This window comes from Phodopus roborovskii, unplaced genomic scaffold, assembly GCF_943737965.1.
Source record: "Phodopus roborovskii unplaced genomic scaffold, PHOROB, whole genome shotgun sequence".
NCBI classification, from domain to species: Eukaryota; Metazoa; Chordata; class Mammalia; order Rodentia; family Cricetidae; genus Phodopus; species Phodopus roborovskii.
In genome coordinates, this window is record NW_026126651.1 from 3,561,942 (window position 1) to 3,588,444 (window position 26,503).

Consider the following 26,503-nt stretch of genomic DNA (forward strand, 5'->3'; position numbering starts at 1 on the left):
ATGGTCTCTCGGTGGAACTCCTACTGAATTTGCATCCTGCTCTAAGCTGCATTACCTCCAGCTACCCCTTAGTCTGTAAGTGCAGTGATTCCCTCATCCTTGAAATGGGACTCAAAACAACTCCTCTCCCAGTGTATTATGATATGTCAATGAGAATCTTTGCAACCACACTGGATGGAATTTTTGTACAACCGCTCTACATGGTAGTCATTTAAAGTATTAATATTACTGTGCAATGAACATTTCAAGTAAGTGACAATCCATTACTTTGCAAAGATTCCCAATGTTATTTATACACTTCAGAGAGCCTAAAATGCTGTTTGTTTTCATTTAATTTGAGACAGGGTCTGCTTTGTTAAGAAAACCACATTAATTAATGCTCTTATCATGACACAGTGATCATCTTAAGATTCTCTTTTGCAAGCCAAGCTAAGGCAAAAAAAAAAATTACATTGTATGAGATGTTCTGAGACTCTACATAAGATATAAAGACCGTAAAAGGATTGTATAAGCCATGCGTGTATACGATTTTGTATGAGCACTTGAGAATCAGCAGATTTGGGTATTTCTAGGGCTTCTGAAACCAGTCTACCATGATACTGGGAGATGGATCTATAGCTCAGCTTGTTAAGAAAGAAAAAATGAAAGAAAGGAAAGAACAAGAGGAAGGTAAATAGGAAGGAAGGGAGGAAGAAAGGAAGGAAGGAAAGGATTATAAATTTATGTAAATGAGGTTGGGTTATCCAGCTAGTAAAACAAAACATAACAAAAAAACTTGTCTTTTGCTCACATTTTAACTAACCTAAAATTGGAATGTCATTGACCAGGTCAATGAAGCAACCCAAGGGTTTCTAGTTAAACATAGACCAGCTTGGCTACGCAACAATCCTTGCCAAGCAACACTGGGGAAGACAAGCATTCTTCCTCACGCATCACAGCCACTGTAGCAAATGGTCTCAGTGGACATGTGCAGGGTGGGCCTCTGCTCTTGCTTGGCCTTAGTTTATACTTACCTTGCAAGGTTTCTCTTCAAATTTAAAGGATACCTTTAATCCCTTCAGTAATTATCTTACTTGGCAGTTGCTTTGTTTTAATGGGGTAAATTTCATCTTCTAAAATTTTGTCTTTGCGTTTTCACTGTAAGATCACATTATTTATATGAGGTGCCTTTGTAGAAAGATGGAACCCCCCCCCCCCGCGACTGTTGAAAATGGAGTATTTGGTTATACAGTATATTCTGATTATGGATTCCCCTCCCCTCACGACTACCACACCCTCTGTACCATCTCACCCACCCAAATCTATACATTCTCTCTCTCACTGGAAACAGAGATATAATGACAATATAATAAGAAAAACAACAAGATAAAATGAAACATGCAAACCAGAATAGTGCAAAACAAAATAATGATATTTGTGCTAATGTAAACCCTACAATAACAGTGTAGATCCATGATTGAGGTCAAGGCTCAGGGAGAGACCAAAAGTAAATGGCTACGCACAAACTTTGAATTTAAGGAAGCATCTACATTACTACTGTCCTGTGGTTATTTAACTGCATGTAATTACCAAAATCCAAACTGCAGATGTCTATTGTAGTTTATGTTTTGTTTGATTCGAAGTGTACATTCACTACACAGCTATTTTCAGTTTAGTTAGTAGCAGAATTTCCTGGGTAATTAATTAAGACTCCAGTTATAGATCTTTCAGATTCAGCTACTGTCATCTTGGGTGTTGATGAAATGGAGCAAGAAGCTGATCTTCACAGGAGCTAAGGCGCTGGTGTATGGGCGCATGGCCAGCTTATGCATTCGGAAGTGTGGACCCTCTGAATAGAACCCAGAAGCTGGGAAATGCCCTGGGTCCAAAAAAAACCTACATTTCCAGAGCCAAAAAAGAAAAACGCACTCAGATATTCCATGTTAAGGAGGTTTCCAAACATGACTACTGTTTGCACAATAACACCTGAAATTTAACTTTGTGGCAATTTTAGGTTCAGGAGGAGCCATACTCCAACACACCTTTGATCCTTCAGATTAAAAGTTGTTAGGCAAGTGGAGTTCACAGAAGGCGACACCTGAGCCAAGTCACATTTCATAGGATTCAGTAGCATATTCCTTGACACTGTGAGTATGGCACTGTGATTGGTTTAATAAAGAAGATGACTGGCCAATAGCTGTCCAGGACAAGTTCTTGTCCCATCTCCACTCTGGAGGAACCACACCATATTGAGGAACTAGAAATTCAAAAAGGAACTTTAAAATTAATATGAAAACATAAAATATACTGCTACTAACTAAACTCCAAATAGCCCAAAGGACCCTGAAATGTGAAAACACTCCTAGAGATATCACCATACCAGATTTCAAGGTATATTACAGCGTTCTAGTAACAAAATCAGCTAAAAACAGATACAATAATCAACAGAATAGAACTGGACACCCATATAGAAGCCCATACTCATATAGCCACCTGATTTTTGATAAACAGGCCAACACTATACATTGGAGAAATACAGGATCTTCAACAAATGGTGCAGGTCCTTCTGTTTAGATATCTAACAATGAAATTAGATACTTATCTCACACCTTGTACAGAATTCAACTTCAAACAGATCAAGGACCTGGATATGACCTGACACCCTGAATCTGTGAGAGGAGAAAATAGGAGATATGCTTCAACTTACAGGACCAGGAAAAGGCACTTTAGCAGTAATGTGGTAATACAGGCTTCAAGACCAGCAACTGATAAATGTGATCTCACAAAGCAAAAAAGCTCCTGTAACAGGAAGTATATTCTAATGCCAGAGGGAATGTAGCCTACAAATGGGGGAAATGCCAGCTATACAGGTAAAAGAGGATCGTTTTCTAAAATATGAAAGGAACCAAAAAGAGAAACCCTAACTGTCAAGAAAGTGGGGTTTGGAACTAATTAGAATTCAATTCTCAACAGAGGAAATACAAAATACGCAGAAATGGGTTTTTTTTTCCCCCTAATGTTCAACAACCTAGGCCACGAAGAAAATGCAAATTAAAATTTATTAGAAATTCGCCCTTACCCTTGTCAGAGTAACTAAGACCGAAAGAACAATGACAACAGGCGTTGGTTTGGATATGAGAAAGGGGGCAGTGACTGCTGGTGGGAGTGCAAAGCAGTGCAGTCGCTATGGGGATCAGTGTGGAGGTTCCTCAGAAAGCTAGAGAGCTCCTACCCAAGCCAGCGATATACCGTCGCTATTCACACTCTCCATACCTGTCCAAAGGACTCTACAACAAGGATGTAGCTATCTGATCATCCGTGCTCACTGAAGCTTTATTCACAGCAGCCAGGAGATAGAAATAATCTACATATTCAACACTCATTAAAGGGTTTTACTTTTATAGTGAGATCATTAGTAATATTTCTCTACTATGAACAATAAAATTACCAAATTTTCAGGTAACTGGATGCATCTAGAGTCATTCTGACAGAGGTAACCTAGACCCCGAAAGACAAACACTGCATATTCTAATATGTGGGTTCAAGTTTGAAGTTATTACAAATGTGTGTTAAAATTGCCATGCCCATAGAGGTCAGGAAAGTGGTAAAGGCTCATGGGAGGGGAGGATGCTTTAAGAGAGGGGAGACAGAACACAGGTGGTATAAAGAGAAAATAGTGAATTATGGGGCAAGAAGGATTAAATGGTGTAGGAGTGGAAAGTAGGTTAAAGAGGGGAATTGGGGAGGATAGCTAACATTAAAGTCCTCTTGAAGAAGTGACATGGAAACCTAACACTGTGGAATAAACACACATACAAAAGGGTTCAAATGGCGTCATCCAGTAATGGGATGGGCGGGATGACACCTCACCATATAGACCATTAGATACCTCAGAGTAGCAAATAAAAGCCCGTTTTGACTTGTTTGCCAGTGGGGTCCCCTAGACCACTCAATATTATAGGTCATTGTCACTGCTCTGGCTTAACCTGATCTTGATGGTGAAATCCCCTTGTGCTTAAGAATGAAGGAGCGTTCCTAGAAGCAATACCACAGAACTCCATGGAAAAGTCCAGTATACATCACTTACTTTAGTTTTGGTGTTTGTTAAAACTCTAAACAAAACTTCAGAGCCTGCAAGATGGCTCAGTAAGAAAAAGTTTTTGCCCCCAAGCTTGATACTGACATGGTAGACGCACAGAGCAAACTCCATGTTCATGCCAAATACCTGGGCTCTTGTACTGGCCCTGCTCCCTCTTGTAATAGCACAATTTCAGATAACTTCTTTCATGGGTATACATAAGACATGTGGTTTTCTCTTTCCATTTATTTGGAGAGACGTTTGAATGGCCAGTGCTAGCCACTACTAATCCACGCATAGTGGGATTAGAGAGATCTCAGCCGCACACCCCCTCCCCCCACCAGTTCAGCAATCTGCTTTGAAAACGTAAAAGCAGCCTAGGCAGAGGGATGTGAGGTGATTGGTGTGGGAGGTGGGGGCACTAGTTTGAGATGGGAATGGTTTACAGGAGCAGCACCAACTCTGATTAGTATGGAACCCAAGTTAAACTGATTCCCACTGGTTCAGAAGGATGGCCAGACACTGAGTAGAAGCCTTTGACTCCTCTGCACACAATTACATAGAGTTTTGCTTTGTTTTGTTATAGAGAAGCAGGCGTGATTGTGGAGATAATATCCCTACTATAGATTACAAAACATGGCAAAGGCAAGTTGGTTAGAAGTTAGCCTGGTCTATATATGCAGTTCTGGGCTAGAACATGAGCGCTACATACTGAGACCCTGCTTCAAACAAACAACACACCCAAAACAAAAACCAGAGACAAGCCAAGAGAGAAGGTGCACACTTTTAATCCCTCTGTGAGCCTGGGCTATTTAGCAAGAGTCAGGACAGCTGGGGCTACAGAGAAAGACCCCGACTCAAATACAAATCAAACCAGAAACAAAAGCAAATCTGGCTCAAAATGAAAGGTTTGTCTCCCGGAGGATGGCATACATCAGGCTTTAAATAACCTAATTAGAAGTTCTGGTTCCTTTTTCATAGAATCAATTTGTGATTAGCACACAAAGTAGAGGAAGCAATCTTTCATTTAAGGCAAAATACAATTGTTGGGAGTGGTATTACATGCTTTTATTCTTAGCACCTGAGGAGGGAAGCAAAGGTAGGTAGACATAGAGAGACACAGGACAGCAAACACACTCACACCAACCAAGAAAACCCACATCAAAACACACCCAGTGATGCCTAGTTTGGGGTAAACACCAAACTTCCTCCTTGTTGACCTAGGAAGTTGAACAAGAGTCAAGAACCCAATGAGCAGGACACGAAGTATACTGAAGGAGGAAGTCATCCACAATTCGCAGCCCTTGGCAAGGCAGCTTGGGGAGGTCATCCCGAAAGCGGCGGCAGGAAGGGAGCCTGGACTATAAAGAGATCTTCCTTTATTTCTAAACCTAGATGCTGAGGATTGAGACATTCTGTAGATTCAAGAGGAAATGCAAATGAGCAGGAACAGGCAAGTCCAAACAGACAGTTTCACAGGTGAGTACAGTCAGGAGTCAAGGGCAAGCAGACAATTTCATTCACAGGTGAGAACAGTCAGAGCAGTAAAAGAGACCCTATGCATGCTGCTATTATGGTTCTGTTAGTTCACATTGCTTTAATCCTGTTGATTCAGAAGGCCTTGGTCTCGTAATGTCCTCCATCCCCTCCGACTCTTACATTCTTTCTGCCTCCTCTTCCACAGGGGTCCCCGAGCCCCGAGGGGAAGGTTTTGATGGAGACATCCAGTTTAGGGCCAAGTATTCCAAGGTCTCTCGCTCTCTGCCTACTGTCTGGCCGTGGGTCTCTGTATTTGTTCCCTTCTGTTCTGGGAGCAATTTCTCTGATGGTGCCTATGTAAAGCACTGGTCTATAAGTACACCAGAGTGCCATTAGGAGTCTTTTTATTGCTGTGCTTTCCGTTTAATGTTTGGGTTTACTCTAAGTCTTTAGGATTTCCCAGAGTGTCAGGTATGGATGCTATCTCATGGACTGGGCTTTAGGTCAAATCAGTTATTAGTTGGTTATCCTCACAGGCTTTGTGTCTTCATCATTGCCTTAGCACAACAGTTTTCAACGTGTGGATTTTAAGCCTTTTAGGGCATATATATCAGCTACCCTGCATATCAGATATTTACATCACAATTCATGACTAATAGTAACCAAACTATAATTTTTAGTAGCAACATAAAAATTTTATGGTTGGGATCAGCACAACATGAAGAATTGTATCAAAGGGTCACAGCATTAGGAAGAATGAGGGTCTCTACCCTAGTATATCTTGCAGACAGGATGCCACTCTATATCAGAGGGTTATGGTTGGGTTGGTGTTTACATTTCTTTTTTAGTATTCTGTTGAGTATCTTTCTGTATCAAGATGTTAGAATGTAGATGTAAAGGCTCTATATAAATAGGAGATAAAAGCCCAAAATCTCCATGTTCTATGAATTGTATAGGTATCATGATACTAACCCAAACTCTCCATGTTCTATGAATTGTATAGGTATCATCGTCAGCAATGGTACCTTGCTGTCAGTTTGTGGGGAGCAACCAACCTATTGCCTTGACAACAGCTTGGACTCTTTCAGCCACAGATCAATTAGATGTAACCCAATCCCAATACTGGAAGTTTCATTTGGTTACATGAACTGTCCATTTGGGACTCTGTCTCCTCATTATTTGACAATTCCAGTTAGATTGCCTTCATAGAGGTATGTATTTTAGGAACCTTCTACTGTATTGTGTTTCCATTTTTGGAAATATTCCAATTTCTGGCTGTCATGAACAAAGCAGCAATGAACACGGTTGTCCAAGCGTCTCTGTGTTAGGATGAAGTGTCCTTTGGGTAGGTGCCCAAGAGGGTACAGATGGAGCCTGAGGTAAGTTGGCTCTCATCTTCCTGAGGTACCAGCACACCAATTTCTGCAATGTATACAGCATGAGCCCTGGGCTGGTTGATATGTTTGTATTTGAAAACTCTGGTTTTTGGCTCGAGGTCAGGAACTGGTCAAGATTTTATGAAATCCTTGACCTTTGTCCTACTATAAACTGAGAATGAACGCATGAAACTTTATATAGATGGCTAAAAATGAACAAGTTAATGTATTTGAAATACGGAATGTAGTCCACCACTGAAAAGCAAGTTGGCCAGATTTCATTACTCAAGCCTAGAAATATTCTTAGTTTATCAGCGAGGCAGAACAATTTAGAAAAAAATGACAGTCATTTGAAGTGGAAAGTCTCAGATATCAAAGAAACAGCACAGCTGATTAAAGACTCTGGTTATCACTGTCGGAGATGGTACCCTCTGGTTATCACTGTCGTAGATGGTATCCTCTTGGTGCAGATGGGCACCAGCAAACCAGAGGCCTTCCAAGTCCTAAACATGTTAATTCCAAGGCTATGCAGAGGCTCTGCTCACTCAGCACTGGCCTCCACAGCCTCAAAGCACATAAAGACATTGATGCTCACCCAATTATCCCTCTGGCTTCAAGTGCATCATTAAATACCCATAAACACCTGTGGTAACAATCCCTTCTCCATCTTTCACAGTTTGTTGTATTTATATGTTCAGGGTTTTTTATTTAATCTTGGTATTAGTTCTCCATATAAACTCTGATCTTAGACAGCCACTGGAGCCAGGAAAAATAAACACCATTTCTCCCTGACAGCCTTACAGGTGCCTGCCAACAGCCACCATCTGCTACCTGAGCATTGATGTAGGGAAAACATCCTGCTGATGGGACACAGCCTGACTCCTACAAATCAATCACATGCCAGAGGCCTCCCAAGCTTTCTTTTGTTATCCATTCCATCTGATTGCCAACATTTGCCAGGGTCAGTACACCTAACATAGGACTGTGAGAGCTGAGTATAGACTCAGGCTTATGGTTTGCTCAAGAATTTGGGCACAAAGATTGGGACCAATTTTTTTTTTAACCATACAGTGGGTGAATTACAGAGGGGTGTGCCACTGAGAGTTCCATGGAGCCCTGGGAGTGCATGGCAGGGGCTCTGCCACAGACCGCAGTCACACGATGGACTTACGTAGGGAGGTGCCTGCATCTCATATGAAAAAAAAAAAAAATGTAAGATGCGGGTAGGAAAACAGCTTCACCAACTCAAAGAAGAGCATGCAGAAGACTTGTGTGTTCACAGAGCAGCCGGAGGAAAGTTCTAGCCCAGAATGTAGTCAGTTGTAAGAGTGACATGAATTAGATCCAGAGAGGTGACTTTGGTGGGTAATCTGGGCTGCCTTGTTTAGGAGTATTGGAAGTTCTTAAAGTGGAAGACCGTGGAGGAAGTTATCAACTGCGCCTTTGTAAAATGCTTCGCAGGACTCAGGACAACAGGCTGGACGTTGGGGAACATAGTAGGAATAGCTTCATAGGAAGGCAGTGTAAACGCCTCCAGGAGCCCATCCTGGGGAGACAGGGTTACACAACGGCTGGCACAGGTGTATCCGAGAGATGCTAAACACAAAGGTGTTTAGAATGACAAGATCTGAGAGCTACTTTCAGAAAATAAAGTTTATGCGACTAAGTATTGAGCTTAGACAATGTAATGAGCTATTTACACATTTCCCTAATGATATGAAGTAAAGAGTTGCATATGGTCTAGAAAATAAGTCACTAGTTTTTGAAAAGTCGCCAGAGTACAATAGGAAAACACTCCAAGACATTTTCCTTATTGGGACATGTCCACAAGGGCAACTGCAGGCCCTCAGGGTCCCTAAAGCCTGACTTGTCTCCCCAAATACCCCCAAATAAAGAGTGGGAGGGAGAGGACAGCCGCATAATCACCTCTAGAAGTATACTCCTGAATCATATGAAAATACAGGGAAAGAAAAGTAAAATTGAAAGGTTTAAATATTTTTTTTCTTAAAAAACATTAATAATAAAATTTCAACTAGGGAAATATTTCTTGATTTAGTAAGACTTCATTTATTATAAAAGTGACATATTGGCGTATAAATTTAAAGATGCTAAAGGCACATTCTGCCTGCAAATGCTCAGATGACCAATTCGGAGTCAGAAGAATTCACTTACCTTCAAATGGGATGATTGTATGTATGCATGCATGTATGTATATGTATGTACACACATGCATATTCTCATATATTCCAACTGTGGCTTCCCCTCCCTCCACTCCTGCAGCGCCCCCCCCCCAGGTCCACTCCTCTGTATAAGCAAGGGACCCTGAAAATACGTTACAGTTGTGCAGCTTGATATTTTTGTGGGATCTCTTGCCTGCACGCGGGATTACTGCTCTTTCTCTTTTCTCTTACTGGATTACCGCTCATAGCCCTGGTATGAGGGTTTGCGCCTAGTCTTATTGTAATTTGTTAAGCAATGTTTGGTTGATATCCCTGGAAGGCCTGCTATTTCTTCTTTCTCTCTGTCTCTAGCTCTCTTCTGGGGGGAGGGAGGGGTAAAGGAGGGTTAAGCTTAAAGATGGATCTTCTAGCGCCACCTTCTGGATAAAAAAATAATTTTATTCCCTCCAGGCCTAGAAAATTTTATATTAGTAATTTTTGTAGGTTTGGCGCCACCTGCAGGAAGCTCTTGTTAGAGCCAAACAAGCAGAGTCACAGAGAAGTGGTTTGAGTCACCTGTTAAGGAAACAATATCTTCAAATTAGGTAGATCTGGTTTCTAAAAGTTTTTGAAAATTATTCACAAGTTCTCAGGAATTGTTACAGAGAGTCTTTTTGTCTTTGGGTGACATGTTGATCTCTATGTAAACCTGAACCACATGAGACATTACCCTCACATAGTGTAACAGGACAACAACCAACATTTGTCTTGAATAGATCATTATTGAGTCCCACAATTATACACCGCAAAATAAGCTCCTCGTTACCATTTAAAGATAGAGATGCAGTGCATCTTTACATAAAACAGAGTACAATCAAATCCTTAAAGGGGATGGAGAGGTGGCTCAGTGGTTAAGGGTACCTACTGCCCTTGCAGAGAAACCACACAGTGGTTCACAACTATTGGGGACCATAACCATCCTCATTACCTCAGGCCTCTGAGATAGAAAATCACTGCCTCTCAAGAAGTAAGCAGAATGTTCAGCAGAGCATTCCTAGATACAGGCTTGTGGTTTTACAACAGTTAAAGAATAGCTCAGGATATTCCTTCTGTTGTATCTTTACAACCAGTTAAAGAATAGTAAAGCATATTCCTCCTGCTGCAGCTTTACAGCCAGTTAAAGATTAGTCCAGGGCATTCCTTCTACTGACCCTTTCACCCTGCCCACTTGCAAACCCTGCTCACATCCTGCCCATGGTCCTATATAAGCCTGCCCTGAGAAAACAAAATTTGGCAGCTTGATCAGAATCCTGTCTTGCTGTCATCCTTTTATATGCCTTCGATTCCCCTAGGTGTTTCCCGGTTTGTCGTTGACTGCCCCGCGGGTAGGGGCACACAACTGCCTGTAACTTCCAGGGGCCCAGACACTCTCTTCCAGACTTTGCAAGCTGCTGCATACACTTGGTTACATAATTTATAAACAAATACAGATATGCAAATAGACATGATATTTTAATCTTTTGGCCAAGGAGACTGTTCCATACGGCAAGACTGGCTTCTCCACTTTGCTTATTTTCTCTTCTTAAAACTTGGGTAAAAGTGGATGGCATGTAAACACAGTGCTGTGTAGGATATGTAGATCCTGCATAGTTTATTCCTGTTATTATAATTGCAACTTGGTATAGAAACTAAATGACAATAGAAACATTTAAAATACCTGAACTTTTAAAATACAGTCTCTACAAACACGAGCAGAACTGTCTGTGACACATGAGTTTGAAGACATTCACACATTTCCTTGCCACATCTCCCTCACAAGTCAATATTTTAAGAATTATGAGTGTTGTCCAAAAATAAACAAACAAACCAGCGCTGCCATCTCCCAAACTGACTCCTCCAAATCTGCACTGCATCGCACCATTGGAACCTAGAGGCAGTGAACAGTTCGTGCACACTGAATCTAGGAAGATTAGGAGTGGCTAAGAGGTGAGCTAGAAAGGAGCACAACTCTAAGGAGAGGGGCTAGTAATTATGGTCAGGTAGAAAAGGATGACTGGACTAGCCAGAGGAGCATTCTTCAGGTGAATCAGTTATAGGAAAGAGTCATATGAATTTTAATAAACTGAGGCTTTTGACATAAAAAAAGAGTTATGAGTATTGTCAAAAGAAGCTCTTTCCATCAATAAAACTTAGTTAAAAGTTGTGTTTTTCTCAAATTAACTGAAGACTGAAGTGGAAAGGATCTTAGAGGAGATAGGGGAAGGGAAAAAACACAATCAAAATGTATGAAAAATTTAAGTAAAACAATATACATTGAAACTACTAACCCACGAATACATACTTCCAATAAACATACTGCACATTTAACACTAAAGTTGTACCACATGTAGGATGGAGAACTCAACATTTGCACCGGCCCTGATTCATTGTTAATTCCAAATTTTGCCTGGTTTTAGCTTACAAAATGAATGCTAGATTCTGAAATTCCAACTCGTTCTCCGTGCAGGGCATTAATTGCCACTCTAATGAAGTCCTCCACCTGTGGCCTGTTCTCCCATAACATCGTCCCTGTGAGCAAGTAGGAAAATTAGAGAAATTCAACAAAGCCCTTCTACCCCACCCTTTTGCATCTCCTTGGTGTGAGCAATGTGAACTCTAGAATTCATCTAAATCATCTTCAATATTACAATGACATTAGGGAACATTTTTTTTTAACATGGAGTGCAGCATAAAGCAAGGATGGGCTTCGTCAGGCGACCTGAGCAAGCGGGAGCTCACAGGTCCCAGTCTGACTGCTGGGAAACCAGCATAAGACCAAACCAGGCCCCCTGCATGCGGGGGCAATTGTGGGGCCTTGGAAGTCTATGGGGCCTCTGGCAGTGGAACCAGTATTTATCCCTAGTGCACGAATGGGCTTTGGGAGCCCATTCCCTATGGAGTGATACTCTCAGCCTAGATACACGGGAGAGGGCCTAGGTCCTGCCCCAAATGATGTGACAGACTTTGATGATCTCCCATGGGAGGCCTCATCCTCCTCGAGGAGTGGATGGGGGTTGGGATGGGGGTTTGGTGTGGGGAATGGGAGGGAGAAGGAACTGGGATTGGTATGTAAAATAAGATTGTTTTTAATTGAAATGAAAATTAATTTTTAAAAAAGGCTAGGTTTCAACAGGATATCTCAAAATAGCCTGTTATGATAAGGATGAGATCTGGAGAACATAACGACCACTGACAGATTACAAATTGGTTCAATATGTAACAAAATACACCGTCAGTCAAAGGCAAACTGATCTTGATCAGAGTAAAGGAAGCTCTCTGTGCTGTGCTTCAGACAAGGGCCTCACCCATCTCCGATCCCTGCAGGCTTCCACCACAGATATCAAGAATGACGTGGCATGCTGCCCAGTCAGCATGCCATCTGGAGGGGGGAGAATTGAACCCTTTTCCAGGGTAAGAAGAGGGCACAGAGGGCAAAGGGTCTTGCCATGCCAGAGTGGAAACCAGAATTCCGATCCCGAGAGCCCTTCTAAGAAGCCGGATGTAACTGGGGTTTGGAGCGGTGGAGTGGCAGAACAGGACTGGCAAGTCTAGCTGAATCCGTAAGCCGCATGTTCAGAGAGTTTTTATCAAAAACTTAGGTACAGAGTGGCAGGAGAAATATGCTGGGGGTCACCTCTGTCTTCCACACTTGTGTGCACGCATGAGCATGTTCATATATGTACACACCCACACTAAATAGTACACACAGAAAACAAACCACACACACACACACAGACAGATACACAGACAGATACACACACACAGACAGATACACACACAGATACACACACAGACACACACACACAGATACACAGACACACACACAGACACACACACAGATACACACACACAGACACACAGACACACACACACAGACACACACACATAGACACACACACATAGACACACAGATACACACACAGACACACACACAGACACACACACACACAGACACACACACATAGACACACAGATACACACACAGATACACACACAGACATACACACAGATACACACACAGACACATAGACACACACACAGATTCACAGACACACACACACAGACACACACATAGACACACACACATAGACACACAGATACACACACAGACACACACACACACAAATACACACACACACAATCACACTCCTGACAGGAAAGAATGATGAGCTGAATCAAAACAGATGTTATTTAATAAATACCAGTTAAAACTTCTGAAACCTAGATTCCATAATTAACTCTAGGTTTAGAGAACAGAAAATCATGTCAGGCAATCCTCACATGGAAAATTTTATTGTAGATAAAAGATATGTAGTATAGTTAGCAATATTACAAGCCGATAGTTGACAGAAATGGAAACATGAAATACCTAAATACATAGGCAATTTCTTACAAGGTTTGTGGAGTGAATCGAAGGCTCACAGCTTCACATGTAAGTCCAGTGTGAAATCAGAATTCAGAGGCAATTGTCCAAAAAAAGTCAATCTGTGTTTAAATTACAGCCCAGTCAGTAGTGAGCTTGCCTGGCATATGCCACGTCCCAAGTATGCTCCCCAGCATGGAGTGGGAGATTTTAATACAATACTACCATAGCAAAGCACTAACCCTTTACCTCAATGAGTCCCTGTGTGACACACAGGACCTACCCTCACAAAGACATTCCTCTGCTGGCATTACTTTACATGGGGCCCATTTCATAACCCTCAATCAGGAACACTTCAATACAACACAGCCTAAAATTAAAAGGCCCTCAGCAGGCTTACACAACTACTGAATGGACTGATAAAAAGAGCAATAAATCTGTCGTCATCCTACGCACAAATAGGAGATAACACAGAAAGAAAAAAGATCTAATTATGTTTTCAACCACAATACTTGGACAAAATTAAAATATTACAAAGGCCATGCAGTACAGAGTCCAATGACTGTAGCGGAAAGAGAGTCACTGACCGTTTTGAGGTAATAACCAGTCTCCACCAAGAGCTGATGCAGCTGGTATGAGTCAAGACTTAAACTGAATACAAGGGAAAGGAAACCAGAGGCGCAGACTGATGCCATAGCAGCTCATTTGGAAGAGTCCTTGCCAAGTGTTCATGAATCTCTGTACCACATAAGACCAGATGTGGTTCACGGCTGAAATGCAACTGGGAGGGAGAGGCAAGGGGTCAGAGTGCAAGGTCTTCCACAGTGACCTCATGAGTTCCAGTCCACCATCAAAGAAAGGGAGAAAGAGAGAACGGGAGGGGAGGAGGGGAGGGGAGGGCAGGGAAGAAGGAAAAGGGAGGTAGGAAGAAGGGTAGAAGGAGGGAGGGGGTCTTCTAGCCATTGTTACTGTGAAGATGAGATCTGAGCATGGGGCGTGTATGTGTTTAAAGAAAGGATGATGAAGAGAATGAGCCTTCTGTCCAATGTAATCTCTGAGAAAGGTCCTGGGCAGAAATGGCATGGAGACAGAAATGGAGAGATGCACCTGAGACAGGATCAGCAGGTTTTTATTCTTCAGTGGGACCACGTGGACAAGAATAATTTGGACATAGTTGAGGTTCCACGTTCAGAGATGGCAAGAAAGTTAGGTCATTCCAACCTGGGCCCCGAGCAGTAGAGCTGCTTGTTCACTCTGAACCCGGGATACAGTGTTAAGCTCGCCCACCACCACATCTCTTCCCAGACGACACTAACCAGGCATCTACTCCCTTGACATGTCTAAGGAACTAGTTGTTAATACGTATGAATAATTCAACCCTGCAGAGCGTGAACTGTCCCCATTGTCTATGTATTGTCCTACTCTGCTAGAAACGGCACTGGCATGGAGTTTCAGAGTCTGTAACAAGAGAAGAGACAATGTGCTGTGTTTTGGTCTCTCGTGTCAACTTACCACAGCCTAAAGTAACCTGGAAAGGGGAACCTCCACTGAAAAATGACCTTGATAGGATTGCTCTGTAGTGTGTGTAGTTGGTTTTGTTTTCTATTGTTTTTTCATTCTTTGCAGACCCATCCTCCATGTCCCAAATAAATACATGGAGACTTAGTCTTACTTAGGAATGCCTGGCCTTAGTTTGGCTAGTTTTTAGCCAGCTTTTCAAACTTAACTATCCTGCTTCTCTTTACCTACATTTGCTTCTGATCTTTTTACATTCATTCATTCCTTTCTTTATCTTTCTTTCTTTCTTTTTTTTTTGGTGCCCTCTTATTTTTTTATTTAAAAATTATTTTTCATTTTACATCCCAACCCCAGTTCCCCCTCCCTCCCCTTCTCCTACTCCCCACCACCTCTGGCGCCTCCCATCCACCCCTCATAGGGGGCAAGGCCTTCCTTGGGGAGTCAACAAAGTCTGGCATGCAAAGTCGAGGCAGAACCAAGCTTGCAGGCTCTCTTCTTTCTCATAATTACTCTCTCGGTGGTTTTAGCTTTACTTTGTCAGTCATGCATGGGACAGATGTGACCATTCCTAGAAACTTCATTTTTTTTTTTCCCCTCAAATATTTTCCCTTAAAATTCTTTGGGAGCTGATGCTTCTCAGACTTCTTATCTGGAAATGACAGCTGTTACTCCAGACCCTGGGAACCACTCTGATTCACTGCTGACAGACTAGGAGGCAATAAAAGCTGATGGGCATGTCCGAGGAAACAGAACCAGGCATATCAACTCTGGGGGAAAACATGAAGAATGCTGTGACATGATAGAAAAAGTAGAGGTGCCTTATCAAAGTTTGCTCTATAAAGAGGCTTAGGCTTGCAGGATCCTTTTATAGGACAAGGGACAGAGGCACACAAGCTAACTATATACAACCAGCTTAGGTCAAATCCCCCCTATTCCTGTAAATATGCTTTGTAAAGTTCTAAATGGTAGTTTTGTTCTTGAGAATATATGCCTATGTCTATCCCCTTTTAGCGTTGTAAGGACAGGATGTGCCTGGCTTGATACTTAGCCAAACTAGCAAAATACTGAGTGTTGTTTCTGGTTTAAAAGTTGTTTTGATTTAAAGGTTGGGAAACACGTGTTTGTTTTTGAAGTATAAATAAGTAAAGCTTGAGCTATTCGGGGCTGTCACTTGTGTGAAACTCATCTGGTGGGGAGACTTTTCTTTGTACCTACTCTCTCAGGGCCTGAACCCAGCTGAGGCAGGACAGAAAATGCCTAGCACACCAAAAGTGAGTGGGGGGGGGCTGGGGAGCTGTACTGAGAACTCACCTTAACTTTACTGCAGTCATAGTCACCCCTCACCCTTGACCCCTTTCTATTCAAGGTCACAAGGGGTCAGGAGGTTGAGAACTAGGCCGGTCAAGCTGGAAATCATGACGGGAAAGAATGGGTAGATAGAATTTAGAATCAGAACAGAGAGAGATTAACGAGACAGACAAGGATTCTGAGTTGGACACATTAGCCAGGGGCTTGCCTAGAAAACGAGCAGGTGATTTTTGTGGCTTTGGAGCCCACAGCATAGTTTACAGGGAATTACAGCAGCCTGAGGTTTTGTAGATGGCTGGAAGTTGTTCCTCAGCCTTCTGGGTGCTGGGCTTAGGGAAAGGGCGGGGCTCAATCTGAGAAAATAAAGAGAATTGTGATGGTAGGGTGGGTCAGGGCTTGAGGGACACGACTGGCCCCATCTTTAGGCAGTAGGTGCCTAGGGCACTCTACAGCTCTGCAGCATGTGCCTGCAGCGTATTAGGGATGAGGAGCCTGCCCAAGTCTACCCAGTGAGTTCCCGGCGGGCTTTAACTCTGCTCTGGCCAACTTTGTCCTAGGCTTGTACCCTAAGCAGTCAGCTGCAGCCATCCGAGGTTCCAAATTGAGGACAGACTTGGAGTTAGAGAGAGAGAGAGAGAGAGAGAGAGAGAGAGAGAGAGAGAGAGAGAGAGAGAGAGAGAGAGAGAAGGTCCTAGGATGCTAGGAAGATCTCTGACGTGCTTGCTTGGGTCTATCAACTCTGTTGACTGATGCACTGGCTCAAACTAGAGGGTGAGTGGTGGAGGGTTAGGGAAACGAAGAGCATGGGGCGCAGTCCAGATCCCAATACTTGGATGGAAGGTGGAGATGCACCTTCAAGGTTTGAGGTTGTAGTTGGATTAGAGCTGGGAAGAGAAGTATTGGAAAGACACTTTGTGGGTGGGAAGAGGTGAGAGGCTCATGAGGGACACCCCTGTTCTCTGTGTCCCCATGACTTCAACTGGTCCAGTTTCCTGCATTTGGGAGCCAGACTGACAAGTAGACCCACTTTCATGGGCATGAGGTGGCAGCGCACGGTTCGTAGGCCAATGGACTTGTGATACTTTCTGGGCTTTGTACACCTTGTCATTCCTGGAATGAACTCAGCTCTCAGAGATAACACAGAATTTAAAGAGATGGGGTCCCTTTTCTTCTTTATCATGATTTTGCGTGTATTTTTATGTATTGTGTAGGAAGGACCGCGAAGGCACCACCCTTCAGATGTTTCTTCCAGGCAGGTAAATTTTGTTTAAACTGTTTTTAACTTATGCCTGCTTACATGTTTGTCGTTAATTAGACACATCTTCAATGCATTGCTCAGACAGTCGGAGACCTGAGACGAGTATAATAGGTCTTGATTAGATTGCGTGCGTGCGTGCGCGCGTGTGTGTAATATATAAAGTGTGCAACATACAAGTTGTAAATTAGAGTAATTAAACAGATCTTACACTCAAGACTTTGAAGCACTGTGAGTAGCCAAATCCACCCGCAGGCTACCTCGCTGCTTTTGCCCCCTGAATGTCTCAAATGCATAAGCATGATTTCAAATGTTTTTCTAGCAACTTTCTTTTAATCTATTGCCACGTGTGTCGCTTTAAGTGCATGGATGACGTTTGCTTGGCTTTGGACTTTATAAATATGAGGATCACAAGGCTCAACATTGGTAAATGCTGTGTACAATTGTGGTTCCTCATTTTTGTTGCTGCTTAATATCTCATTATAGAGCAAACCACACTTCATGGTTCCCTTTCCTCGCTAGCTTGTCACACTGGGTTGGTTCAGCATCCTTCTACAACGAACAGTGCTACTGGGAACTTTTGAGCGCAGGTCTCCTCCCCACACGCAGGAGGATCTTTTGGTTACTTACACAGTTTGGATCCTGAGGGAAAACACACTTTCCCTTGGTTTGAAACCCTGTCTCATTGTGTCCAGAGCATCGCGCTGTCTCTTAGCAGCAGTTGTTGCTATACTGCATGCCATCTCTCCAAAGCATTCACTTTTCATTCTTTGGGCCTATGGTACTCACAGATGACACACAATGGTGACATAAAAGGCTGGGTTTGGGAGCCAGATTAGAAAGTAGATCCACTCTTCCGTGGACATAGGGTGCATGAAATGAAACAATGAGCCATGTAATAAGATGATCCATTTGAACATTTTGAATGAAATTGTATTTAAAATTGGAAATTACATGACCATGAATCTGGGTTTATAGAAACGTGCATGGTTTAATTGATTAATTAATGGGAATCAAGAGTAAACAAGGCCCTCTGGCAGTCCTCCTGATGCTACAGCGTGTGTGTCCACCTCTCAACAATTGGGAAAGAAATAGTTTAGGGTTTTGTTTTGTGATTCTTCCCTACCTTTATTAGCTAGGCAGACTTTTGTTTGCTCTGATCATTTTAATTGACACAACTCCAAAATGAAGCACATATTAGCTTTATATGTTCTGGAAGGTTCTATTTGTTCTTTTTTTTTTTTTTTTTTGCTTTGTTTTTTAATTTTCCTTAAGTCTATGGATAAACGTATCCACTACATGCAGAACCTAAGGAAAGAAAAGAGGAAATTGGAAAAAAAGTTTGCAAAGCCTGCCCCCATTCCAGATCCAGGACTCCTGGTAAGTGTGGAGCTCTCACAGAAATGGACAGTTCTCACATGCTACTGACATCTGCCTTTTCAATGCATCTGACCACTCTTTAATTTTCTCTCAAAGAGTTTCTAATGACACTCCAGAAAGACCCTTAAAGTTCCTTTCACCAAATTCTCATTGATTCAGTCTACTCAGCAACTGTTTCCCGATGAGAACAGGGACTTTGCTCTCTGAATCCATATGCTCTGTTTATTCTTTTGGCTGAGCTTATTTGTTTAAATTTTAGGAAAATCTCCTAAACAATAGTTTAAATAGTTTATTTAGCCTATAATTAACACTTAAATGTTAGACAATTCTCTACACTGATTGCAACTTACTTTATATATATATATGTGTATATATATATACACACACACACATATATATAATATACATATATATATATATACTTTTATGCGTGTATGTCTGTTGTGAGTAGATACCATGTGTGTTCAGGTCACCACAGAGGTCAGGAGAGGCTGTCATATCCCCTGGAGTTACAGGTGGTTGTGAGCCACCTAACAGGAGTACTGGGAGTCCAAGAGCTAGAGCTGTTAACTCTGAGCTTTCTCCAGCCCTAGGGATTTAAATGCCTAGAATAAAGACTGTCATACATGAATCTCTTACAATGGCATTAAACTTCACATTTTGTGGCTCAGCAGAGGTTTGATGGACTTTCCACTTGACAGTCCCTTGGGTAACTGAGGACAGCTGTCACTCTCCTGCAATGCCAGAATTACTCTTGTCAGGTGGAAAATCCAGTTTTTGTTGTTGTTTGTTTTGTTTTTTTTAATCTATTTTTCTTTCTGCTGACTTCAAGCAATGGTTATATCCCATACATAAATTTTTACTATTTTATCAGTTTCAGGCACTTCACATACACTATAATATTTTCTGCATCCCATCTAGCTGGTCCATTCTTCCCTGGAAACTCAGATCCCTTATCGTCCACCATTTCTCCAATTTGCCCTTCATAATATGCATTCAAGGTTTCACCACATGCTTTACACCTTGACAGTCCAGTTTTAAGTGTGAAAATTACACTGTCTTCCTTATTGTGGAGTATATTCACTTGAATGAGCATGTATGCACCAAGGTATATATGTAGAAGATAGAAGACATACTCTCCTTCCTTTATATTTGTTACAGGGATCAGACTCAAGATGTCAGGCTTGGCAGCAAGTGCCTTTATCTGCTGAGACATCTCACTGGTCCAAGCTAGATTTTTTTTTTTTAATCAATGAAAACTTGTAATTTTCTGGATGCTCTTGTTGCTATTAAGGACTACAAAACTGCTTGTATAAAGAGGCCTCACTCTTGAGAGTGAGATCATTGATAGCTTATACAAAATTTCCTTGCATAAATCTCAATTGCCTTCGCTTTTTAAATTGTGTGTTCTACTCCCGCCTAGTGGACAAGTGAGTAAGCCTGGAGTCTTCTAGAAGAAACCATTCTCAAGATGAAGACATGAACTTTTGACATTGAACAACAGGTCATGGCTTGACTGCATCCAAAGAATAAAATAATGTTCCACCATTCTGCAAAATAAACACAGAGCTTGCACTCAACATCCAGGCTGTGGGCTTCTAAATTTTACTAAGTTTATAGCTCATCACTGATTTTTGTGGTAAACTTGTATTTTAAATAATATGTAAAGACTTTGAAAATATATTTGTATTTAAATTGTTGCAATTAGGTGTATGGCTTACTTAGATATTGGAAGCTGTGATTCAATTGTAGAATAATAGGATAACATCTCCTCTAGACTTACGATATGGGTTGATACGTCAAATAAAGTGTAATATAAACAAACCTGTCACTTAAAATCAAAGTTCATAGAAGTTTTTCTATGTTGATATATGAAATAAATAGCACCTGTAACTTGTATAGTAAAATAATGCTTTGTTATATAGTTTCTAACTTGAAAATGGAATAATGATTGTTTTCTAAAATATCAACAACTCTTCAATCAATGAGAGCAACTGATCAGCTATTTGCAGTTTCAAAAGCAATGTGTAAAGTGAGATTTAAGGGATTCTGTCTTTACAAATATAGAGAAATATGAGAAACTATGATAAACAGCCAGAAGATAGGATGAAATAATTACAAGTTACTTTCCAGAAATTGAACAATAGAAAACATAACATGTTTTTTCAAGGTATGAGAAGACAAAATAAATTTAAGTATTTTATTACCATGGTTAAGAATACAGTGATAAATAAGAAAATAAGGAGACTAAAATATTTCTAAAAGAATTAAGCAGAACTGTTAGAGCAAAAAATTAACTGATAGTTAAAGTTTTCACTAAAATATTATCACAGAGGCAATACCATAGGTAGATAAAATTGAGATACAGCAAATAAAGCTTCAGAAATTATCCAAACTAAAGCAAAGATAAAGACTGAGAAAATGGCTACAGCCTTGAGAACAGATCAAGTGGACAGAGATGAACAGCTATGGGCCTATTTACAAACTTTCCTAATTTTGATGAAAACTTGTAAGAGGTAAGGTTTTTCCTCCCGCCGCTGGTCTTGCCCCGCCGCGGCGCCAGCCCCAATTAACACACAGAGACTCTGTATTTGATATAATGCTGTTGGCCAAGTACTAGTTTCTTATCGGCTAGCTCTGTCTTAAGCATTAACCCATTTCTGTTAATCTAAGTATTTCCACGTGCTCTCATTTTACCGGGGTGTGGGGCCGGCTCTCCCCAGTCTCTCCATGCTGACTCCTCCTTACTCCTTCCTCTCTCCTCCTTGTCTCCTAGTCCCGCCTATCTTGCTTTCCTATTGGCCAACAGTGCTTTATTCATTAACCAGTATGAGAAACATATTTACAGGATGACATCTCCCTTCAAAAACTCACGTGTGTGCGTGCGTGCTTGTGTGTGTGTAGTTTAAACACAAACGTGCTCAGATGACTTCAAATTCAAATGTTACAAAAACACTACAAAGAGGAAAGAAAGCAAAAGGAGGAGGGGCCTTACAAAACGCTAAGAAATGAAACATTAGCATGACCATAAAGCCTCTGGGAAACCACAGGGACCCAAAAGGCACAAGAAGGGGTCTCCAGGAGGCTAAGATTGTGAAGGGGAAACTGCCCACCTAGTTCAGCATGAAGCAAAAGTATCCTCCAGATCCAAGGCAAGATGCAGTGATTTTCCCTCTACAGGAAAATTGTAGCCAAAATATATTTACTACTAGAAGATATGGAGAAGGCACTTCTTTAGACTGTGTGTGAGTGTGTGTGTGTGTGTGTGTGTGTGTGTGTGTGTGTGTGTGTTAATGCTCTTCAGGAGCACACTGAGCGGGGAAAGGCAGTCCAGTTACAGAAAGGCTCTTATAATTTTTACGGTATTTGATGTTCTCAAGAAAGAAGAGCTCACAGGGGCAGGAGACAGCAATTGAATACAGCTGACAAAGGAAGACAGCAGACAGCAGAGCTCGTGACAGAGGGGAGAGCAACAGGGTAGGGGAACAAAGTATAATGATATATATATGTGTGTGTGTGTGTGTGTGTGTGTGTGTGTGTGTGTATGATGGCTACAGTGAAATGCACTACTTAGTATGCAAATATTTAAAGTTCATAAAAAAAACTCATTTGTATAACTGAAAGGTATCCTTGCAGTCATTGCTTGGACATTCTCCTGTTGTGGGATCACCTTTTTGTACACCGTGAAGTTGTGTCTCTGACAAGTCACCTTCTGATTGGATTAATAAAGAGCTGAATGGACAATAGCTGGCATGTAAGGATAGGCAGGACTTCTGGGAAGAGGTAGGGCCTCTAGGAGGAAGAGAAGCAGGGTTCACCAGCCAGACCCAGAGGGAATGGGACGGACAACAAGTGTTGTAGCTCTGCAGGGAAATGCTTCCCCAGGGGCAGTGCTACAACTCTGAGCAGGGAGGAGGTTACCCCTGTGAAAGTGGTAGAGCTCTGAGGAGAAAAAGTGTCCTGGCAAGCTGGAGCAAAGGGATACCACACAGTCACACAGCACAACAAATCTTACACAAGAGGGTTATTGAGAGGGGAAAACCCGGTGGGTGCCCGCCTCTGCTCAGAAGGAAAGCAGCTGGGAACTGAGCAGAGCACGGGCTTCTACAGCATTTCTTGAGGGAGGAGTCTTCCAGGGTAGAGATTTCCAGGGTTGGGGATTGATGAGATTTCAAGCCAAGCTCCGGGATTGATGACATTTTGAGATCAGAGATTGATGGAAATTTGTGCCCAGGGATTGGTGGGATTTAGGGTTCAGGGATTGGTGGGACTGGTAGGTTTTCAACGCCAGAAGTAAGCACTGACCTTTTAACCTATACATCTTTTCTCTGTGCTTTATTTAAAGTTCTCTGCTGTAGCTCTAGATCAAAGAGCCCCTCTACAGAAAACCAAGGATTTATTTGTAGGGACGCAGGAGTGTGGTGTGACATGCTTATTTAGAAGCACAGTATGCCAGGTATGCTGGCTGACAGGTCATGCCTGCATTTTCTCCTATAGAGAAGATTAATAATACATGCCTCTAAGCAGACTTTCTTAAGCCTAAAAGAGCAGAGAACTTCAAATGCAAGTTTACAACATTTATGTAGTCTCAAAGTTAGCGGGTTAGTCTGCTGTTACATACGTATGACCCAAAGCAACCTTGTGAAGGAAAGAGTCTATCTCAGCTTCCATCCTCAGGCGCTACTCAGTGACTGAGGAAGTCAGAGCAGAAGCACAAGGCAGTAACCTGCAGGTGGAAACTGAACGGAGGCCATGGAGGAGTGCTGCTCTCTGACCCACCCCTCTTGGCTGGCTCCACCCACTGTTGTCAACACCCCAGGGACATGAGCCTAGGGATGGTGCTGCCCTCTGTAGCACAAAAAGTAAAAGACACAGACGCAGGGCTCAAGGTTCAAGCTGAAGATCAGAAAAGCAAAGCAGCCAGCCACTGGCTCTTAACTCTCAGGCTCAAAGGGCTGATCCACAAGCTGCTCCAGACCTCAGATTCATTTAGCCTGCTATGCTCTCCTCATCGTGGCTGGGGAGAATCCTGAGACTTCAATGTCTTCATATCCTCAAGGTGGCTGGAGAATGAATGCTCTGAGACTCCGTTCCTGTCTTAAATACCTCTCGTGAGTTTTTGGGATTAAAGGTGTGTGATCCCAAGTGCTGAGATCATCTTTGTGTGGGCTGTTTCTCAGTAGGACTGGCTATATTTCTTGTAGCTCAGTGTGGCCGTCTACTTCTACTTCCCAAGGGGTGGCGTGGGATTTAAGGAGTGTACCACCCCCGCCAGGCTTCTATAGCTTGTGGCTGGCTTTGCTTTCTGAGTCCTCAGGCAAGCTTTAATAAATCATAAATACTATATCAACCCACAGTGGGCTAGGCCATCTCACATTAATCACCTGCCAATAAAATGCCTATTAGATTTGTATAAGGACAATCAGATGGATGCATCTTCTCAATTGCAGTTCTGCCTTCCCAGATGTCTTTAGCTTGTGTCAAGTTGGAAAAAGTCTAACCAACACAGAGAAGGTTGCACATGTGTCAATGAGGACACTGGGCACACAACGGGCTTGTGTCACAGCTAGGCAAGGCCCCGTGTTACCTAACAGGCTACTAGATGGCTTGCCCAGCTTCCACCCTCATGCACCATTATTTTCCCAGATAACAAGCATGTCCTCTTCACAGAAAGATTCTCCAAGTTCGCTATCACAAAATTGACATAGAACACGCCTGTGGACAATTCATCTCAGGAAGAAAAGGGTTAGAAACAGAATTACTTTGCATTGCAAATCAGTTTTTCTCCATTTATGCAATAACTTTTTTCAGTTACAATAAATCAATTTAAAAGTGATATAAAGAAAAATTGTAATAGAATAAACAATTAGGAAGGAGATAGAACTTAAGTGCACTGAATAAAAGCTTGGAACAATTGCACACCTTGAAATTGCTTTCTATTGCTGTGATAAAACACAAGTAGAACCAATATGGGGAAGAAAGGGCTTGCTTCATATAACAGCTTGTATTTCAGCCCCCAGGGAAGCCATTGCAACAGCTCAAGGCAGGAGCTTGAAACAGAAACTAAGGAGGCTCACTGCTCCCTGCTTAAAGCTCAGCTACTTTTTTTTTTTTTTTCTCACAACCCAGGTCTAGGAATAACAGTACCACCCACAGTGGGCAGGCCCTCCTATATCAATTGTGAATCAAGAAAATGTCCCACAGACTTTCCCAGGGGCCAACATGAAAGAGGCAGTTTCTTAATTGGGTGTGAGGTTGGCAACCAAGAGTATCCTTCACAGGGAAAAGGAGCTGAAGGATTTCAGGATCCAGGATGTACCATGCCCTGGGAACACCTGTATTTTCATCTGCTGACTTGGCAGCAGTTAGAGAACTCAGAAACTCTATATAGAGATGGGGAACTACAGGTGCTAACCATTTCTGAGTGTTGTATTTCAGACAGGACACTCTGGTCCTTGATAAAGTTCTGTGCTATAGAAGTACTGAGAACATAGGGAAAGAACATCTTAAAGCAGCAGAGGACAATTTAACATTTACAGACTCCTAATGTAAATTCTCTAAGAACAGGGAAGTCAGACATGAGTAGTTAGGAAGAAACAGCAGATTGGTGAAGCTGAAGCCATCATCAAGGCCAGGGAGATTAGTAACCTTACACCTGAGGTGAATTCCTGTTGATTGTACTTTGTGGTTCCATGAAATTTATCAAACCTGAAACTTAACTAAATGTGAACATTCTTCAAAATGGAAAGACTACAATCCCCAAGTTGAAAACGTGGGGATAATTTCTCACACATCTATAGAAACAGAAATATAGAAATATGAAATGCATTTGTACTATTTTGATGCGGAGCTACTTCAGATAATGGTTTCTGTGTGTTTACCAAAGTAAATGGAGGCGTTTGTTCACTTACCTGTAATGTGTTTGAGGATAATCCACGAAGACAGCAGAGAAACAGAAAGGGACAGAAACAGAGAGAATGGGAGGGAGGAAGAGAAGAAAAAGAATGAAAACCAGACAAGGAAATGCCACAGCTTACACAGCCTGGAAGTCAGAACCTATGGATACCTGCCGACTGTCCCATCGAAAAGAAAGAAGGCTTGTGCTGTGTTTGGGGGCAAAAGCTGATTTGGGAAATTCAGGCTGTCAGAATAACCGCAAAGCCTTGGTGTGGGGACGCATGCTCTAGGCTGGGCCCTAGCATTTCTAAGTCTAATTTTAACCAGATGCCGGGGGTCTTACGGTTATAAAAGCTGAGCTGCACTTCACTGAAGTATTTCTGGGTGGACGTTATCGTTGTCCCATGAGGGAAACGGGTCGTGATGTGCTGCCTCTGAGACAGGAGTAAGTGCCAGTTTTCTCCTGCTGCTGCTGTCCCTGCGGAGAGGCAGCCAGGGCAGCTGACAGCACACTGAACCGCGGGTGTCAGGGCCTCAGAGGACAACCCAACCGCCTTTCGCACCGGCACCTGCCCACACCTAACTACGCATGTGCAGCGCTCCTGGGCGCCGCTCAGCCGCAGAGGGAGAGGGATCAGCCCCGCCTCCAGGGCGTGGGGTGATTGACTGACA

General features: G+C 42.3%; 1 protein-coding gene across 1 annotated transcript; it reads left to right on the forward strand.

Annotated features, from left to right (window-relative positions):
* Positions 1-16,698: 16,698 nt before the first annotated feature.
* Positions 16,699-26,493, forward strand: Ccdc179 (coiled-coil domain containing 179). The gene is made up of 4 exons (XM_051174241.1): positions 16,699-16,808; positions 17,511-17,555; positions 18,830-18,934; positions 26,320-26,493. Exons 1-4 carry the CDS (start codon positions 16,761-16,763, stop codon positions 26,491-26,493), a joined length of 372 nt encoding a protein of 123 aa, XP_051030198.1. The 5' UTR covers positions 16,699-16,760.
* Positions 26,494-26,503: the final 10 nt, after the last annotated feature.

What these genes read in the sequence shown, in the direction of transcription:
- Ccdc179 (XM_051174241.1), top strand. Translation starts at nt 16,761, where the DNA reads ATGTGCCTGCAGCGTATTAGGGATGAGGAGCCTGCCCAAGTCTACCCA. An exon ending in AGCCTGCCCAAGTCTACCCA is followed by an intron (nt 16,809 to 17,510) that starts GTGAGTTCCCGG and finishes TGTATTGTGTAG; the next exon opens with GAAGGACCGCGAAGGCACCA. An exon ending in TTCCAGATCCAGGACTCCTG is followed by an intron (nt 18,935 to 26,319) that starts GTAAGTGTGGAG and finishes CCCTGCGGAGAG; the next exon opens with GCAGCCAGGGCAGCTGACAG.